General features: G+C 38.2%; 1 protein-coding gene across 11 annotated transcripts in view; it reads right to left on the bottom strand.

Moving 5' to 3' along the window:
* Positions 1-20,657, bottom strand: part of LOC123976171 (CMP-N-acetylneuraminate-beta-galactosamide-alpha-2,3-sialyltransferase 1-like) — a 58,080-nt gene that overhangs the window by 24,611 nt on the left and 12,812 nt on the right. For 8 of the 11 annotated variants that reach the window (XM_046058080.1, XM_046058085.1, XM_046058086.1 and 5 more), the window contains 5 exons: positions 19,052-19,323; positions 18,452-18,632; positions 4,141-4,417; positions 1,349-1,545; positions 1,003-1,170 (listed from right to left, as the gene is read on the bottom strand). In XM_046058080.1, the coding sequence (XP_045914036.1) occupies positions 1,003-1,170; positions 1,349-1,545; positions 4,141-4,417; positions 18,452-18,624 (815 nt within the window). In that variant the 5' untranslated portion in view covers positions 18,625-18,632; positions 19,052-19,323. Of the gene's footprint in view, positions 1-1,002; positions 1,171-1,348; positions 1,546-2,107; positions 3,474-4,140; positions 4,418-18,451; positions 18,633-19,051; positions 19,324-20,657 lie in introns of those variants that run through there. The other 3 variants (XM_046058084.1, XM_046058083.1, XM_046058088.1) reach the window with 2 other exon arrangements.

Here is a 20,657-nt window from a genome sequence, read left to right as displayed (position 1 = left end):
GAAATACTTGACTTGGACTTGGACTTGTTGGAACTCTGTCACTCCCGTTGTTAATCTCTAGAACTGTTCCTGCTCTGCTCCTGTGTCTTGCAATTGGGTCCTCATCCTGTCCACACACCCCGACAATATGCTTATAATATTCAGCCTCACGTAAGAAAAGTCAAACCCTTTTATTTGTGTGAAACGGACTTGGGAGCAAATAAACAAATATAAAACACACTTCAAAATGGTAAGTAGGCTTACTATAAAAAAAACCAAGTAGTAGCCTGGCTTACAAAGCTTTTCAATCAGTCTCTGTAGGGTGATATAGTGATACGAAGGTTCTCCGCATCACCACAGCAAATGAAAAAGCAGCCTATTAAACATTCTATGGGATCTTCGACAGATGGTGAGTTCATCTCTTTTCTGGAACATAAACTGCTCCGGAGCAGGTTAGCAGTTCAGCATAAGTTACCATGGCGATCTACCCTGGTAAGAAGCGAACCAATGTCATGGTACTGAAAGCCCAGGGTCAACCCTAAAGTTATCTGGATAAGCTAAAATCCTGGGTCGTGGTACAGGCCCCTGTACTCTTTGGATTATTTGGCTCTGTTGCTATGTTTCTGGATTTATGTTTCGTTTTGGAACCTGCCTTCATTTGGACTTGCCTGTAGTAGTTCTCTGTATACTATATCATACAAACTGGATCCTGCTCTCACTAGTGTCTGCATTTGGGCCCTTATCAGTTTTACCTGTCACTGCACTCTGCCGACCCTGCTATGAAGCCTTGTATTTTTATATTAAAAATGGATCAAATGACTGTGTGTAATGTGAAAGGAGGCACTCAAAGTGATGAAATTACAGGCAATAATCATACAACTCTGCAGTTCCCCTCAGCTTTAAGGAGTGTCTTAGAGTCTTTCAGCTAACCTAATTGTTTGGTTTGGGCAACTTAATTGGTTTGGTTTAGTTTGTTTTCTTAAAATTACAGATAGCGATAGCAGCTTTGTTTTACACACCTACCCTATAGTGAATTTTTTGAGGAGCCAGTCAAAATCACTTATTTTGAATGGAAAAAACACAAGATGTGTGGTGTCCTTCAAATAAGTGGCACTCTCCGGATACATTACATGATGAGTTGTTTTGTTTCCAACATCTGCTTCATAGCCTTGGGTACGGCCTCGGTTTATTCTAAAAGATAAAGGGGGATACATATTTAATCTCATGTAGTTAAAGGACAATGATACAGTTTCAGAAATTGTCTGTGTAAACAGTTTTGTTCAAGCTTTTTAAAGGTGGCAGTAAGATTTGTATTTTTAGTAAAGATGAGATTATACATTCATGGGTTTCATTGAAGAGTGATATTTACCTAATGACGATGTCATGGAAATCTATCAGAGGTCCATATTTTGATCCCTTCAAATTAGCAGAATTCCCCACTACAGCACAAGTCCTGCAACGGTTAGGACTGGATTCTTCAACAGCTGCATTGGGTGGGAATATCTGAAAGAGCTTGTCCACTGTTGACTCGTAGAAAGTGAAGTTGCATTTTGAACCATGCAAGGTCTGAAACACAACAGAAAAACAACGTAAAATGTTTTTGGTATTAATCTTTGTCTGCCTTTTTTTTCCAGAAAAATGCAAATACATACCACCTTTTTTAAGTTCATATAACGCACATGTTAGCAAACAGCTTACTTACATTATAATTAACATTATAATTCATTATAAAAATTATCATTTTAATAACACTACAAAAACAACAGCATTCAACAGTGATTTAGCCTATGTAACACTCCTATTACATTCTAGTGTTCCATTTTTTAATACATCTGAAAAGAGACAGTACAGTGGCAAAACCAACTGAACAAACCACATGTAGGTTACACCGTAATACTAGAAACGGTTGAAATAATAATCTAATTTGTTAAATTTAGTTATGATTAACATCACATTTGCTAATGATTATTTAAGACGGCAGTGCATAGTAGACACAGTACATTCCACTGTCATGGAATAGCAAAAAAGACATTTTGAGCATATTTGAATAATGGGGAGATGGGTCAATGGGTCTCCCACCCAATATACAGTATATTTTGATTACAGCCTTGCCTTTCTCTATTTATACCTTTCTCATTTCTCTGTTTATACATCCTCGACTCCTTTTTCTAACCTCCTCGCCTTGCACGTAGGGAGAGAAATTAACCATTCGCCGGCTTCCTCAGTTGCTTGTAACAGCCATTCTGCTGCTTCCTATGTGAAGAAATCGGGTTGGATTTTCCACCATATCTACTGGCTTACGTAGGCTGGGACATTCACGAATGCTTTCTCTGGCCTACTGATTCTGAACTTCACAGTGACAACACCACAGCCTAAAGTGGTTTTTAGTGGTGCAAGGCAGCCAGCAACAGTATCTCACAAAAGTGAGGATTGGATGATAATTAAACAGTTAATGAACTAAATACTATAAATATTATAGAACTAAATATTATAATTAAGATTGTTACCACATTTTTTAACAATTACATACATTACTACGGATCTACCACTGTTTCCTTCATAATGTTCGATTTAGATTTATTGGTGTTATATATCGATACTCAGGTACACAGATTCTCCACCATCTCAGTCGCTGTAACTAACGTGACCCACATAATATACAATCTATGCAATCTAAAAACCGCACCGCTATTCGACACTGAAAACTATAATTACCCCTTTAATGGGGAGTCACCTTATTTCACCCACTCGTAACTCACCCGCTATTAATCAGAATGTTAATTTTATGATCCAGCCCCACCCATCCGGACATTGCTAACCTACATTCAATGCTAAAAACATCAGTAATATCAAGGTGAAATGTCATGCGGTTAGAACAAAGCCTTATGAGGCGCTACACAAATGGTGAAGGGCAGAGAGTTTGATCGCGTTTTTAATCATCTTGACTAACTAAAACAACTTATGAATACTGTAAAGCCCTGCTCCTGCCTTGTTTTATGTATTACAGCTGTGTGGCACGCCTCTTTTGGATATAATCAAGTGCCGAAAAGGATTCTACAAAGGATACACCGATGCATCCTAACTTATAGCTTCTCTGGCAAGCGTCCTCGCTCCCCGATGTGTATCATAGGAATTCATATGTCCTTTGAAATGGAGCAATTAGATTGATTTCTGTGTCACAGGCAGTAGGACAGAGGAGATAGGAAGCATAAAATGGAGAAAGGAGAACAGGAGAGGAGCGGGAGTACATGGAACGCACCTGCCTTTGTACACTTTCAGCCCAAATTATCATGGATCGACCCCCAGTTGTTGGCTTAGGGCTATAATGCTCTAATAAAGCATTTAAAAATACATTTCAAGGTGGCGAAGGCGTCATCTGCGGATAATTGTAATATAAAGGCCCTTTGTAATTAACAGTTTCTGATCTGGAAGTTTCTAATTGTGATCTGTATCATGATTCTATTCTATGAACTATTGCTACAGGTTTATGATATCTTGCAAAACATTTGTTTCCATGCAGGTAATGTTGGGGAGAAAGAAATCGCACAAAAGTACAACAATCCAAGTAAATATTAACTGCAAAAATATCATGTTATTAATGAGAAACTATTTGCTAACTAGGCAATAGGAAATTTATGTCCCCTACAATACTGCCAACTAACATGGATGTTTTTTCTTGCACCAAGTGCATGACTGCAATGCACTGTGTGTAATATGCACCATATCCACAGTGATCATTTTTGTTGACTGGCTCCCTCAGCCCCCCATGGGTAGAAGTTCACGTCAATTTTTCAGACAAATGAAATTTAGCCTTACAATGAGAGGGGTGAATCCCTTGTGGCCAAGTGCCGGGGGGGAAGTCAGCATGGTGAATAACTAATAAAACGCAGCCTTGGTTTGGTGCCATGTGTTTTTGCTTTCGGGTTTCTGTAACCTGAAATTTAACCTGGGCCTAACTGCACCTAGCTGTAAGCCTTCAGAATTACATATAACGGCTTCCTCTTGTGGTAAGGATAGCTTAGATTCTTCCTCTTATAGAAAGGAAACACAAAAAGTCCAAAATAGTTTGCCGCAGGGCTAGTCAAAGTCTCTAAAATGATTAACACTGAAACAGAGCAGCAGAAGCAGCAGAATATCTGTGTTGTGTCAGTTGACATTTACCTTCCACCAATTAAAAGTATCCTCTGAGGTTGTACTTTTTCTTGACAAAAAGAGTGTAGGGGATGCATTAATAATCTCCCTAAACCATGGATCACCCCCTGTTAAACATTTGGGACAGGCACAAAGGCTTGACATCTCGGATCCGAGGAAACATAAAGATAAATTCCATGTGAATCTAGACAGCAGTCCACAGGCAGCGGTACACAGTAGGGACATGAGAACCACTTTGGGACGCATCTTGGCAGCGTGACGTTCTTGAATGAAGAACAGAGGCAATCTGTGGAGACAGTATGTGACACTGGTGAGTAAATTCATGAATTAGGAAAACCAATCATCAATAAGCCAACAGTAAAACAAATGACTAGTTTATTACAGTAAGTGTGAAACTAATTGTCAGGCTGGTCTTTAGTAAAATGTATTTATAGTATAAACAATATAAAATATCAAACCGATATGTCATTTGGGGACAGCTCCCAATATTCCCTGAGATCTACAGTCCCCTCCAGAAGTTTTGGAACGGTAAGGCAAATTCCTTTGTTTTTGTTGTTCACTGAAGACATTTGGGTTTAAGATCAAAAGATGAGTATGAGACAAGAGTTCAGAATTTCAGCTTTTATTTCTTCTGAATTCAGTACTGAACTGCTGTATTTTAGGTTGCCATACAGTAATAATAGTGCCCATTAAGAAGGTTGCACGTCATTCCAACAGTTTATTCCATGTTGTGATGATTAGTATATCAAGATTTCCCTGTTTGCACTACCTGATCACTTGTGTGTCTGTATCTCTTCTTTAATTCAATTTTAGCAAGCCAAGCAGCAGGGAGAAAGACTGTCTGTAGTTCATGCGTTCTTAATCAAACACAGAGCTTTGCCCACTGCCTGCTTTTAAGCCTTCACTGCATGCAGACACTCGCACATACAGAAGAAGAGAGCAAAATTCATCTTTAATAAAAGTATTTTTGTGCCAACAGGTCCCTGTATGTATTTCATTATATAGCATTAGCTTGTTTCACTGTAGTGTAGCCTGTAACTTTGGTTGTGTTTAGGTGTAATTTTAATTACCATAAAAAGCTCTATTAAAAGAAACAAAAATCTGGACCTCACTAATTTCTAAACCCTGGTTAAGGCCCTGACTGCAATATTATTATTATAGTTTAACTAGTTGAAGAGGTTACAAAGGAAGTGTAAGATGAGGGGAAACATTATACATACAATGTAATCTATATACATTATAATAGTTTGAGCTGTGAGTCTTGCAGCCATGATACTTGGCTTGATTCAATCAATAAATTAACCTAAAAATATTGTTTTAAACATTTTTCAAATTTGAGCGTTCAACACATTAAAACTACATTTGTCGCTGTATGCCAGGTTAATTATAATAAATCCCACTTTCAGTTGAAATGTGTTGAGCTATATATTTAAAAAATAAAACATGTTTCTCTTACCTGACAAGAGATTAAACAAAAAAAAACGGCAAGTAAGGCAAGAAAGAAACTATGCAGTTGAGTAATCTGTGAGACAATGATCCACAATGATACCAATCTGCAGCAGACTACAAACTACCTGGAAGGGCGTGTTAGAGGGTTGGATCCATCCATCTATTCACTCATCCATATAACATATATATATCACGCATGTGTGTTTAATAATATATATACATAGCAGGTCTATGTGCTATGCTAATGCTTGTACTTCTTTGAATTCTTAGTTCTGTATGTGTTTGTAATTGTTAGCTCAGAAATTTATCAAATATTTATGTAGTGGGCAGGCCCACTGTGGGAAATCCATCCATCAACATTCAAAATGTCAGGACCATTGCGGGATTGTTGTGAATGCTGAGACCACATCTAATTTGATCAAACCACACCCATGAACGGTGCTCATGTTTGAGGTACATGAGCAAACGGACACTGTAGCAACACAAATAAAGTTGTCATCGCAATGACAATAACTGGTTAATTTCCTGTTGTGTGAATCCTGCTGTAAGGGCAATTACTTGTCCAAAGTAAATTTCAGACAAGAGTATCAGTCAGCCATAATACACGACTAGTGGATGCCCACTGACATAGGCTATGAACTCAAGGAAGGAGTTAAAAGCTGTGTTGACAATATTTTTGATGATGCAAATCTACTCTATTATCAAAAGTGTATTTTAACTGCACTAATTACAACTCAAAACGACAAATTATGAAGATGGCGACACAATAGCAACTCTGTGTGTAGCAGAGAGCTGGGAAAAATGCACAAGGGAGACTGTTGCCACACACACCTTTTCAGGAGTCAGGAACCTACCATGAAGGAGGTACACCAATTATATTTACAGGGAATGCCCACGGTAGATTGAGTAAGACCAACAGAGCCCTTACCAGTCCAGGGGCCTCATTTATAAATGGTATGTACAAAACAGGGCTGGAAACGTGCGTTCTTCCCAAGCAAAGGTTGTAATCTATAAAAAACAAACTTGATGGGAGAATGTGCGGTCTTCTAAGCAAACTCTGAACCATGCGTGTGCACATAAACTGGAGAAATGAGAAACGGCGACTCGCATGGCAGGATGATGAAACGGTTTGAAATGAATAGGCCTTCTATTGTGTAAAATAAATCAAAATATTACCTATTGTATGCTTAGAGCCTTGCTGAATAAACCAACACCCATTTGATTGATTGATTGAAATCTTCCAGCTTATGTCATATAAAACAAGTTCTCAGTAGCCTCGATAAGTGAGAAAAGTGTTTGTACAGCCTAAATAAATGTTTAAACACAAGTGGAATGGATTTGGTCCCCTCCAAAAGTATTGGATCGGTAAGGCAAATTCCTTTGTTTTTGTTGTTCACTAAAGACATTTGGGTTTAAGATCAAAATGAGACAAGAGTTCAAAATTTCAGCTTTTATTTCCTGGTGTTCACATCTAGATGTGTTAAACAACTCAGGACATATCACTGTTTGTATTAGACCACAGCATTCTTAGGTGAGCAAAAGTAAAGGAACAAATAATCTTAAAGTAAATAACATTTAAGATTTGGTGGCATAACCCTTGCTTGCAATAACTGCCTCAAGCCTGCGACCCATCGACATCACCAAACTGTTGCATTCTTCATTTGTGATGCTATTCCAGGCTTTTGACGAGAAGACACTGAAGACAAATCTGAGGTGTGTTTTGGCCATAATTAGAGCCGGTCGACAGTGGAAGCTGTTGCGCTCTATGTACAGGCTGGTAGCTGATCAATAGCTACATTTTATCCCATGTGAACTGTTTTGGTGACGCTGTTTATCAGACTTCTGAAACACAACACATACTACATTTGTGCTGGTCAATTGCTGGTTAGTTACCCCATGATGAACTTTTTATGGTACCACCATAGACTGCATAAAAGTGGAAGTAACAACCGTGACATCACCCATTGGTTTGTGGACTACTGTTTTGAAACCTTGAGTTTGGCATTTTGACCATCGCCATCTTGGTTTTTGGAACTACAAGTGGCCATATTCGGACGAGAGGGCAAATCTGGCTAACTTGGTTGGTAAGTTGCATCCGTCATTTAAGTTATATTGATTGGGATGCTAATTTGTACACAAACAAAATGTACTTACTGGAACAACTGTACAGCTGACTAGTGTGTCTTTTAGTCCAACCAACTGCTGAACAATCTTACTATATCTTTCACCGGAGGCTCAGCAATGTGAGCATAGCTAAATGTATTTGATAATAACAAAACAGTTCGTAAGCTGGACTGAATATTATAATGAGATTGTTGACACACTTTATAACAGTTAGGCCGCAGTAAGTAACATTACTGTAGTGAATGGTTCTTCTACTTTGTTGTCCTGCTCCGTTATGCTGCACTATTGAATATTATGTGGGTATGTGGCTGGTACCTGAGTATCCAGGGTGTGAACTACAGGGGAGCCAGGGGGAGCTTAAAGGAGTTACGGGGTCTCTAAAATATTGAAATATAGTATAGTTTAGGGCTGACCCTGAATAATCCAAGATTCGATGCTTCGATGGGCGGATCCTGATTCGACTGTCAATCTCACAGTCGAAGGATCGCAGCGGAAACAAGGATCATGCCATTTTGCCGATATGGGGGTGCTCAACGTGTGATTTTACATAAAACTACCAGTTTTCTCCCAATAAGTTAATACACAGCCTATTACAGTATACATTTCAACGTTTATTGCTGTAAAAAATATGTTAAATGCCTTTTAATATCTATTTTGAAAAGGCAGGCCTTACTTTTGGTCTCCCTAAATTGCAGTTGAGTGTTTTACACCATCAAGTATATCCTCATCCTATACTCTTTTATGACGTTCTTCAAGCATTAAATATGATCAACCCCAAAAAGGCACTGGGCCTAATTGCCTGGAAAATCAAATCAAAATATTTTAAAAAGGATGTTCCACAGGATCGGTTTTGGAACCCTTGCTTTTTGTAGTTAATATTAACAATGGCAGAGATGGCCTTTTCTAATCTGCAGACTTATTTTAAAAGTTCAGTGTGTAAGTTTTAGTGGCAGCTAATGGTGAGGGTTGCAAATTGCAGCAAGTGACTCACAGTGCATTTACATGCTCCTCGGATGGTCCCGTGTACCGTGTTGTGAAGTCGTTCTGACTTCAGCGTGTTCATGTGCTCTTAATTTGGAATGTGGAATCAACATGGACGCTACTACAAAGGTGTGTTGGATTAGCATTATCAGAGCGTATAAACAGCACGCAGACATCTAGTTCACTCTAAATGGAAAGCAAATTAACCGTTATAACCATATTACAAAGTGCATGTTTGCAATATATGTATATGCAGTATGTGATTTTGCACGAATCAAAATTCTGTATACTTCTTTATGTCCCACGTACACTTTATTACTCTTTTTGCAATAAAGATCTGAGGACACCACATTGATGCATCACTCACACCTCCCTTTCCAAGCGCTCAGGAGAAGCAACGGTGGCCGACTTGCTCTGTCGGCTCTTGTCCTAAATAATACGTGTGGCCCTCCATTTGTCCAAATTTCTCTTTTCTTACTTCTAATAAACCAGTCGACCACTACTACTAGTACTACTTGTTCTTGTTCTTTTCTTGTTCTTCTTCTTCGTGCGTATTCAACATAGTGACAAAACGCGCTCTGAAGAGCGATTTGTCCATTTGGGCTTCTGTGGATTACTTTTTTTTTAATAATTTGTAGAGCACTTTTCAAAAACAAGTTACAAAGTGCTTTAACAAGTGTAAAGACAATAATACCCAAGAGACAATAATACAAAAACAATACAAGATAAAAGCATGAAAACATTGAAAAGACTAAAATACATGTTTAAGATCAATATAAAATTAGTAAAATACAATAAAATAAAAGGGATAAAATAAAGTCAAATAAGATCAAGAAAGGCTCTCCTATAAAAGTATGTTTTAAGAAGGGACTTAAAAGAGTTCACTGACTCAGCTGACCTGATTTCCTCAGGCAGGCTGTTCCAGAGCCTCGGGGCCCTGATAGCAAACGCTCTGTCCCCTTTAGTTTTCAGTCGAGACTCTGGAACAGACAACAGACCTCTGCCCGAGGATCTCAAGGTACGTGCTGGTGCGTATGGGACTAAAAGTTCAGAGACAGTTGTTTGTGGCAGTGAGGCAGAGATCTGTTCAGTGAGCGGTGGTGTGTCCAGGTGTGCTGCATGAATGATTAGTCTTGGTGGCGCAACATGGCAAAGTCCATGTAAGAGGTATATGTAGATAGAAATGGCTTATGTAAGGTTTTTATACACCACTAAAAACATAGTTATGTACATTATATTGCATTTCTGTCAATATATCCTCCTAAATACACACACTGAAACTTTAACTCCCTGCAACATGCCCTATTAAATCTGTAATTGTTTTTTAACTGAGCTAAAATTAAAACTATCATTTTCTCCCCTGGGCGAACAAAGGTTCCAACCCGCTCTATTATTGCTCTTGATGGTGTCTCTATTCAGACCGTTGATTACAAATACTTGGGAATTTATATAGACAAGTCTTTGAAACAACATATTGCATATCTCACAAAGAATTTTCATTTCTTTAAATTGGTTTAAATAAAGGATATGGTCACTGCTAGCTGCAGTTGCTTCAATAAATTAACATGTTAATGTACTGTATTAAGTAAGGTATTGTTGTTGTAACTGTAGCTGTCATGGTCTGATGTTGTTGTTCCTGTTATGTGTCGGATTCTGCTATTTGACCCTGTCTTGGCTAGGTATTACTTATAAAATAAAGTAGGCTTTAATCTTACCTAGTTACATTAAAGGTTATATACACATATATAGTCTGTGCAAGAGTTTTAGGCAGGTTAGTTGAGGAAGTTAATGGTTATTTATTCTTTAGCCTGATTAAATATTACAGATGGCTAATAAATTGAATGAAAGACCAATATGAGTTGTCTACGTATGGAGTCAGACCACGAGCCTCTCGAACAGCTTCAGTGCTCCTTACCAAGTCTGTGGAACTCTACTGAAGAGATCAATACCATTATTCCACAAGATATTCTCCCATTTAAATACACAACCATCATTTTTAATCAAGTAATATCAAGATCTGTTTTGCAAGAGGGACCTGAGGACAGCAGCTGTAGCATTTTATTCATATAATTTTCATAATTACCAAACAATTCAGTGAGACTTGGTGCATGGAAGCATCTGCATTTGATATGTTTCTCCACTCTTTAATTCTGGTTTTTCCTTTAATTTGTCCCCCAACTGTATTTGTGGTTAGTGCGCTCAGCCAGCTCTTTCCATCAATCATAAAGCAGCAAAACCAAGTCATGGCTGCACAAGCCTCCTCTACAGTACTTATATTCCCTAGTAAATGGTGCCACCCAGCCATGCCTTTACTGTGAGTATTATATGTGTCAGCTGATGCTGATCAGTTAATGAAGGTGAGCATGATTTCAGTAGTCTCCCTGAAACATCTAAATGGTGTTTAATGTTTTGATTCCCCTCAACAAAACATTGTAGAATCATCCCACTAAACAAATAGGCCTAAGGTGTCACAGACAATATAAACACGAGCCGGCTGACTGACCAAACTGGGTCAACATGGCTCCTATCACAGCTCTCTGGGCGATTACAGCACCCGCTGTCAGCGCTGCCTTGGCCATAGCATGATTATACACACATAATCAAAAAGTAGTTATCAGCCAAGGAGTGATTTAAGCAAGTGTCAGCTTGTGCAGGCGCTGTACTCTGCTTTGGGGATAAAAGCTGCTCCATTGTGCTGGCTCTTTTTATACACTTATCTCTTGGCCACGAGGTAATTAAGAATTGGGAGAAAAAAAAATCATTCACCAGAACTTGCAGGGTTCCATAAGTTTCTGCTCTTCGGTCTGCTTAAAAACAAACATAACAGAAGGAGAAAGCAGACGGAGGGACATGGGCCTCGTAAATCCTTTTTGTCCCCTCCTGCTCTCTATGATCACTTTTACTGTGTTTTAATGCAGCCAAATTCACCATGTAATGTTCAGGTATCAACTTTGATTGTGGCTAAAAAAAAATACTAAGTTGACCAGCAGTCATTTCCAAGCTGCTGTGCCACAGAACCAATAATTGTTTTACAATCAGACAAAATAAACAGAAAAAAGAATGATGGAGCAGCTGTTATGTGACATTTAAAATTTATGACGGAGAAGGTCAGAGCCAACAAAAGTTTGTTATATTTAAGTACAGCCATAAAGCATTGGTTACCACATATAAATGAGCTGCTGTAGAGCTTGTAGAACATTAAAAGCAATTCTAAAGTTCTAAATATAGAATGGTATAGGTATAACACATACATTTTACACATATTATATATGTGTAAAATGTGTGTTATATTATGTATATATTATATATATATTATTATATCCAGGGGCACCGCCAGGAAATATTGGGCCCCATGACAAAAAATCTAATTGGGCCCCCTATGCGCAGCTGTTGTCACCACATCTGTAGGACCCAACTGTCCCATCAGAAGCGTTACATAACTCTAATTAAAGGCTTGCAACTGTCTTGCTTCTTGTAATTCAATACTAGTACATTTACTGCTGGTGATTTGTACATGCAAGTCTGCATACAGTATGCAGTTCACTATTTGATGCAAGATTAAAAGCCTCCATAAAAAATGTCCATAAGGCAATCTTTTACAGTCTCAGTGTATTTTTATTGTAAAATTAAGAGATAAAATTCTCTTAACATTAACACCTATGTATAGATGCCATTTAACGGCCATAATTTAATCTAAATGAACGTATCAAACTGGATTATTTTAGTATGTAACATACTATACATGCAGGCTGTGGTAAGCTACTCACTGTTTCCAGCTGTCCAGCATCCAGTACAGACAGGAGGTTGTTTTTATTTTATTTCATAATTTCTTTTTTGTTATGGTAAAAAGAGCAAGAGAGACAGAGAAATCCCCCACAGCCTCCCTGGAATGATGCTAAATGGCATGTCATTAACACAATGTTGCTCACCTTCTTCACTGTGACAGGGAGGCTACAGATATGGGGAAACTGGGGTGCTAGTCTGTAGCTAGCTAGCTTATTTCACTGTGGACATTAAGCCAAAAGGTTAACACCACTCACAGACTAAAGGCTGCCCACCTTTCTTGGTGAAAAACTGGGTTATAGAGTGACATCCTGTCCTTTGTCTTTCCTTTCTCTCTTTCCTTTTTGATTACCAGATTTTGGTTTACTAGGCAACATTGTGATCACTGTGTTTCTGGCGAATCCACTAACTGCAACTAAACACCGTCACTGATGAGTACGCTAAGGCAGGACCAAACAATTTCATGTCAATATGGATGTATACTTTTTGGTCAATGGGGATATTTAACTTTTACTGCCAAAAACAAGTAAAAACAAAGAGATATTATTATATAAAATATCTATCTATCTATCTATAAAATTGTATATTAGTTTTTTCCCAATTTTTGGGGCACTTGTCAGTCAGGGGCCCTTGGAATTGTCCTAACCTTTCCCCCCTATATGGCGCCCCTGATTATATCTATTGTCTTTTATTAGATGCAGAAGCAAAACTCACTCACAAAAGTGACAGAAATCACTGTGGTGTATGTAGCCTATATGTAAATTTTTTTCTACATTAGAGGTTTTTCCATCTAATTAATCCAGACCCTTCCTGGCAGTTTGTGGTTGTTATGTTCCAACTATCCAATAAGTTTCTTTTGCATATTACAAACGGCCTTGTCTGAAGTCTCCTTCTGGGTCCTGTTATAACACGGCTCAAAGGTCCTGACAAAATCAGGAAAGACACAATGGCAGTAGTACCAGGTGTTTATTAGAACACAAAATAAAGTGAAATATCACCTCAACTATGGGATGCGTTAGTCAACAGCATCAGTAGTGTAGGTGTGGATGTGTGAAAATGGTGTCAAGTGTTGTGGTGTAAAAGTAAAACAAAGAATTTAGCTGCTGGTGGGGAAGATGAGAGAGCCAACACATGGTGTCACCAAGTGTGCATTATGGACCGTTAAAGACCCTGAATGTACTATATTTCTACATGCAGGTAAAGAGAAAAGTAAGTGGGGGCCCTCACTGACAGAGGTTCTCGACTCCTATCCAAAAGAAATTTTTCCTGACATTAACTGTTTATTTCAGATTCTCATTATGCTTTTGATAACAAACAGCACATTGAGCACTTATTTCCAATGTCAACTGGATCAAAAAAAAGAAAGCAAAGGAGCAAGCCAAGTGACATTATAAAGCCGCTGAATTGTAAATGGACTGTACTTGTATAGTGCCCTAGTCTTCCAAACACTCAAAGCTATATGTTCCATTCATCCATTCTCACACAGATAGCAGAGGCTACTATGCAAGGTGCCCACAGCTTATAGTTCTCTAACCTTAAAGGAGACCTCTTATGCTTTCCTACAATGTTACAATGTTGGATGTTCATGTTAAACATGGCCAAAGCTTCAAATAATGAGGTTAAAGTATTTAAAAGAAATCCTTGTGTGTCAAAACCTCAGATTTCCTTCTGTTCTGAACACAACTGCTTTTTATACCAGCAAAAAATGAACTTTGTTTGACGACAAAGCCAGGTAACATGCTTCAGATGTTGGCCAATCATAAGATAGTGGGCTTACATAAAGGGCCGGTACTTTGAATCAGCCCCTTTTCCCCTGCACAGTACCAGCTCGACTCGGCTCGACTAAACTCACCTTAGTTTGGTTTTCCATTGCGGAAAAGTTGGACCTGTACCTGCTTAAAAGGTACTTTTTTTTGTATCACCTCCATCGAGGTTCAAAGCGAGCTGAGGCGATACTAAAATGTGACGTGAAAACACAGCAGACCGCTGACTGGTCAGAAAGAATTGTCACTATTCACTGCATCATCATTGCACGTGCCTGACAGAGGCCAGCAACAGAAATGGTGTTTGTTTATTCAGAAAAGCTTTAAGCCTATAATACTCAGAGGTAATATTTCAACGGCACGTTTCCAGCCCTGTTTTGTACGTATGTGCTGTTTATAAATGAGACCTCTGATGTGTTTGTCTTTTTTTTCACAGCAGGAAACTTACAAAACGTTGTCATATTCTGCCTAAATACGTCAGTTGTGACTGATTTTAAGAGACATTATCATGCTAATTTATTATTTAGGCTTTTCATATTATAGTTGGCCCTGAGATGGACTCGCGACCTGTCAAGGGTGTACCCCGCCTTTCGCCCGATGCCAGCTGGGATAGGCTCCAGCCCCCCTCAACCCTGTACGCAGGATAAGCGGTTGACGATGGATGGATAGAAGGTATTATAGCTGTACTGACAATAACAAGAAAATTAACAATAGTATTAATGAAATCAACAATATAAATAATATATGACCTAATCATTTTATTTTATAACTTTTTATAGCAATAGTAACATTTTAGAAGAAATAATTAAGAACTATTAGCGATTCAAAACATTTAGTAAAATAGGTGTAATCTGCAAGTATCTTCATTTCAACACTTTAACACTATTATGAATCCCTTGGCCGCAAACAATTTCAAAGTTGTTTCCCTTCACATAAATAGACATTTCCACTATAAATTGATGCAGAAAATGCAGACATTTGGTCCAGAAAAAATCTGTATAAAACAGGTTTAATACTTAAAATTGTCTGGGGATGGACCCCGAGAAATATGCCATGACATGCCTGCACACATCAGTGGAGTGATGACGTCCTGACTTCCAGTTGTTACAGTAAGAAGTATAAGAGCACCCTCTATGTTTAAACATGTGTAATGGCTGCTTGTTGGGCCTAATTTTAAACTCTTTCATCCATTACACAAAAAGATGTGGTATTCTAAATTGAATTTCATAATTTCTTGGCATTCTGAATCCTCTTCATTCCGGGAGGACACACCTTTGAAATCTTTGCAGTTTAACCATTTTATCAAGCCATTTAATTTGTATGTTGAAACCCTGCATAGTTCTGATAATTTTTCTGTCTGAGTTGCAGTACAGTACTTACAACTATTGTTCCTGTGGAGGTCAAATGCACTTATTGTATTATTATTATTGTTTGCTTTAGACAAAAGCTTGAGCACATTTCAAAACTAAATTACAACTTTACAGTAAAAACCAAACACGTTCATGACCTAATAAGTTTGTTTCTTGTAAATTTACCTTCTGTAATGTTGAATGTTTTTTCTCAGCATATTATGCATTTAACCAGACCAAATAGTCATGTAAAAAAAAAAAATCAATGGTCTACACATTGTAACACGCTGCCATTTTCAAATTTTAGAACTTAAATAGCTGGCAAAACATTCAGTGAGAAGTTACTATTCTCATCGCCTTTGTGTTTCCATTCTACATAATATTTTCTCCTGTTTTCAGCTTAGAACAGTTGTTGTCCTACATTTCTGTGGATGTGATCAATTTTCACTTCATGTATAATCTCACTGAATCAGATTGAATAGTTTAAAAAACAAGATCATTCACATTCATTAAACATTTTTTAGTTCTGTACTTTCCCTCAATAGAAATAGGTTAGCCACTCACAGTTTCAGTCTACCACGCTTTAATGTGTGCAGCTGGGTAATTACTCTTCTCATTCTTGTTTTGCATGATAAATTATTTGCTATCTAGGCTTGAATAGTTTAAATGCATCTTTTGTTGCTCAGCTAGCTCCTCGATAATTCCATACTCATGACTTCCAGGATGTATTCCAGTTTTAAACTTTGTGTCTTTGAGTTTTTCCCAGTAATTCCAGTTTCCATTTTTGTCTGCTCTGTAACCGAACACATGGACCTTGGAGAAAAGTAAAAAAAAAAACATCTATTAACTAACACAATCACATAATGTATGAAACATTGCCTTTGCGACAAGTGCCACAACTTTCAAGATGTTAATTTTGTAATCACACTACATGAGCAGTACTGGCAGCGGGACTACTGAGTGGGCCACAGCATTCAAACTGAACTGTCTATCAAGCCAGTCAGGCCACGAGTCTGGGTTAGCCAATGCAGGTCTGGCTAAGCAGCAGAGCTCTTTGCTGAGGTTTCAATGGTGGTTTAAGGGAAGTTTGGGCTCAGTCGATTTGTGATGGCACAGCCTCATACCCATTAAAGGATCTAATTATAGGTCAAAATATAATTTAATATGAATGCTGGGCCTCCATAGAAATGTTCAACCAACGTTTGGCCCATTTCACCATGTCTATTAATAACAATGAGTAACATCTGAAGAAAGCTCCATCAATAAAAACTTTGGTAACTTGATTATTTCAGTTATTTCCACTTCAGAAGGAGAAATTGGATGATTCTTAACATTATTATATGTTCCATTTCTGAACTTTTCAAACTGTTTAAACAATGAAATTGCTAGCAGGTAAGTGGATGAGCCCCATTCATTCTCACAGGTTTTAGGCGCCTCCTCTCCTCCTCCTACTTGCTCTCATGTTTGCTAGTTCCTAAGAGCTCAAACTGGCAGGGAAGCCTGTCCTTAACACACCCTGGATGGAAGATTAGCTGTTTCTCATATCTCAGTGTCTGCGCTGCTGTCCTGTAGAGCTGTATATTGTGTTTAGGCTACATCCTAGATGGTATGTTGCAGGTTAATGGTGCTGGGATGTGTTACTTTCCTTCTACTGGACCTGTATTGAGCATGGGGAATTAAGCCAACTACACTGTCATTACTTTTTGCCTTCCCTACACAAAGGGAAAACTACCTCTTGTACTGGCACTGACTAACACTGTTTGTATTGGATGTAAATTGTGTGCTGCAGGATTAATTGCAGCATGAATGTTAATTCCTAGGGACACTCTGCTAAGTGACAGGCACAAGTTGTGGTGACTGGTGTTCAGAAGATGGCGCTGTTTGTTGACTTTGGCCCATAAGCCTACAGAGCCTTTCAGAGGGGATGGTCTGGTGAAGTAGAATTGTGGTTCACATCGCTGGGTGGCCATCTCTCTCAGTAATCTTTGATAGTCACTGGGATTTATTTATTTATAAGGCTATTACTGAGTCTTGTCCCCCTTACATTACTTCATTGCTGTCCCTTAATGTGGGCCCTTCTGGAACACGCTCAAATAATTTCTCTGAGCTTGAAAAATCCATTTTTTCTTAACCTGGAACAACATGCAGAACAATCTAAAACTTTCCTTTTTTCATTTAAGGGTAATTAAAATGTTCAATTCAAGAATTCCATTTTATTTCACTTCCAGCTGTTCTTGTTTTAGTTGATTCATTTGCATTCAATTTTAATAAAAACTTTATTTATTCTTAATATTCTTTTTTACTTCTACTTTTTATTGCCACATACCTAAGTTTATAATTTGTTTTTCATGTTGTCTTTGGTTGTTTTGGCTATATTTCACATATCTGGCTCAGCCCTTTCTGACTTGATTGACAGCCAAATAATAATGTAATTGTCATATGTAGGGTTTAGGTCAGAGCTGTGAGATTGTTTTATTGTCTCACTTTGTTGCCGTTCCTCTGCTCTCCTTGAATGTTCATGCAAGGCCGGGAGAGGATCTCTGTTCCCCAAAACTTAGAAACCTGGACTATCTAAACCATTATTCATCCCTTTGCTCTGGGACAGATGCCAGAAGCTGCCCTAAGCGGCAGGTCTCTGGACCAGCTGATTTTCTGTTGTAGTACTTCTCTGTCATTCTCTTTTGATTAATAAATAATTCAAAGACAACAGTTTGTTGTAACTCAATTATTTGCTCAATCCCTCACCAGCGATATACAATTTCCTCGACACTTACATGATGTCTTATTTATTTAATATTGAACACATTAGAGCTAAATACTGGGGAGTGGGGAGAAAGAAATTGATAGAAAATCAATAAAGATCTGACTCACTTTCCAGTAAATCCAGTAGAGAAGGCCTTGATGAGCCACTCGAGATCTTGTATCTTGAATGGAAACAGCACAAGATGAGTGTTGTTATCCAAGTCCACGGCACTCTCTGGATACATGACATGATGAGTTGTTCTGGTCCCGACATCTGCTTCAAAGGGTTTTGGTAGGACCATGGCTAATTCTACAAAACACAAGGGGATTTTATTTTATATGCCACAATCACTGACAGAAATACAGTACATTAGGAGACTGCTTGAATTTTAACATTGAGGAAAAAACGTTTAGGCTGTAGCCTGGTACACACAATGGTTTTGGTATCTAATTTCCCAGTTCATGACAACTGTGCTGGGAGTGAATTTTTATATAACTCACCCGTTTAAATCGTATTAAGGTTTACAGTGCATAATTAAGAGCTTCGCAATCCTTAGCTGAAAGATTTATGATGACATCACTGTTACACCAGTCATGAAATATTTTGTTTAAAATGTTGTTTAACTAAAATAAAAGTTGGGACAACAGTGATGATGAAGTTATAATTGTGTTTCACTTCCTGATCCTGATCTGATAACTGCAGGCTGAGAGACTGTTCCAGCAACTTACCTTCCACCAGTTGAAAGCATCCTCTGAGAGATTGTATTGCGCTGACAAAAATGGTTCAACAGATGTGTTGAAACGCGGCATAGACCACAGATCATCTTCTGATAAGCATTTGTCACAAGCACAGGGGTTTGTGTCCTGGAGCTGGTTGAAGTATTCTGAAAACCCTCTTGAAACATGTCCTCTCAACACACAGATGCCAGTCACACACAGCAGGACAACGAACATCCTCACTTTTGTCTTCATCTTGGCTGTGTGAACCTTGTGATTCCAGTCTGTAGACAAAGAGTGTGGTGAAATATGTAAACTGTCGTATTGTTTATTTTAGGCTATAAAGCCAATAAAGCAGACTGGTAGTGGAGAGCTCATATACATTATGAGCACATCATTTTAATATCAGGCAAACACAGGTGCCAGTCATTATGAAATGAACATCACAGTGCGTTATTTCTTTCATGAGGACTGGTTAAAGATTGAGTATAAATGCAAAACATTATTCTTAATTAACTTTATAATTACAAATATGGTTATCAATGATAATAATAATAATAATAATAATAGTACACTCAAAAAAATAATTTGTTGGACTTACTTAATCCAGTTATGTCAACAATTTCCACCTAACTGAGTTGTGTTAGATTTAATTAAATAGTATTATTAAGATACCAATAACTGACTTATGTGCAACCAACATGAATGCCACTCAGGGCAGCCGTGGTATTTTGGTGCTCTCTGTTTGTTTTGTTTACGTTTATTAACTTTGCATTCTGCTGTGATACCCGGAGCCCTTTCACCAGAGAAGAGCTCATAAACATCAGGGGAACAACGCTAGTGGATTTAATTCCAACTTTTCTTGTGTCATCAGTGGATTATTGGACATTCTGGTCAAGGCTTCACTTTCCGCTGTTCATGCGGTGAGACGCTGGAGGAGGGGGAGAAGGTCCGACTACGCCGAAGAGGACACCGCACGCCGCTACCGGGAATATTTCTCACTGTGCAATAAAATGGACGAACTTTGGCTACTGGTGGGGAAAAATAGAGACTTTTATTCATCTTTTGTTCTGTGCTTCACCGAGACGTGGCTGTCTGGATCAACAGCGGACTCCGCGCTGCAGCTGGCTGGCTTTTAAGTCTAGAGCGGACCGCGACATGGAACTCTCTCTCTTGGTTGTATACTGACTTAACTCACTTACGTAAATCTAACTTAACTGCTGGACATCCCTTACTCAACTGCATTTGGTAATGCCAACTAAACTGGACTTTGTATGATGCTAGACATTTTAAATGGACTTAATAAACCTGATTATGTCAACAATTTCCACACAGTGTAGTTGAGTACTTAAAATAATGGATACCTATAAAGACTGATTAGTATCAGCATATCAATCCACATTTTCCATCTTCTTCACAATGTTTTACAATGTTCACAAAAGAGGAAATAAATTGAAAATGGGTCCCAATTCACTCTTCCCTAAGACGGCTACCTCTGAGGCTGGTGATTTTCTATGTTCTTCATATTGTCAACAAATTCTATCAAAACCAAACCAACAACAATGGGATTCTTTGGCACAAAGGAATAAGACATATCAGGCTTTGGAAACTTACTAAA

Source organism: Micropterus dolomieu, linkage group LG09 (genome assembly GCF_021292245.1).
Source record: "Micropterus dolomieu isolate WLL.071019.BEF.003 ecotype Adirondacks linkage group LG09, ASM2129224v1, whole genome shotgun sequence".
NCBI classification, from domain to species: Eukaryota; Metazoa; Chordata; class Actinopteri; order Centrarchiformes; family Centrarchidae; genus Micropterus; species Micropterus dolomieu.
This window is presented reverse-complemented; position numbering and strand designations above follow the sequence as displayed.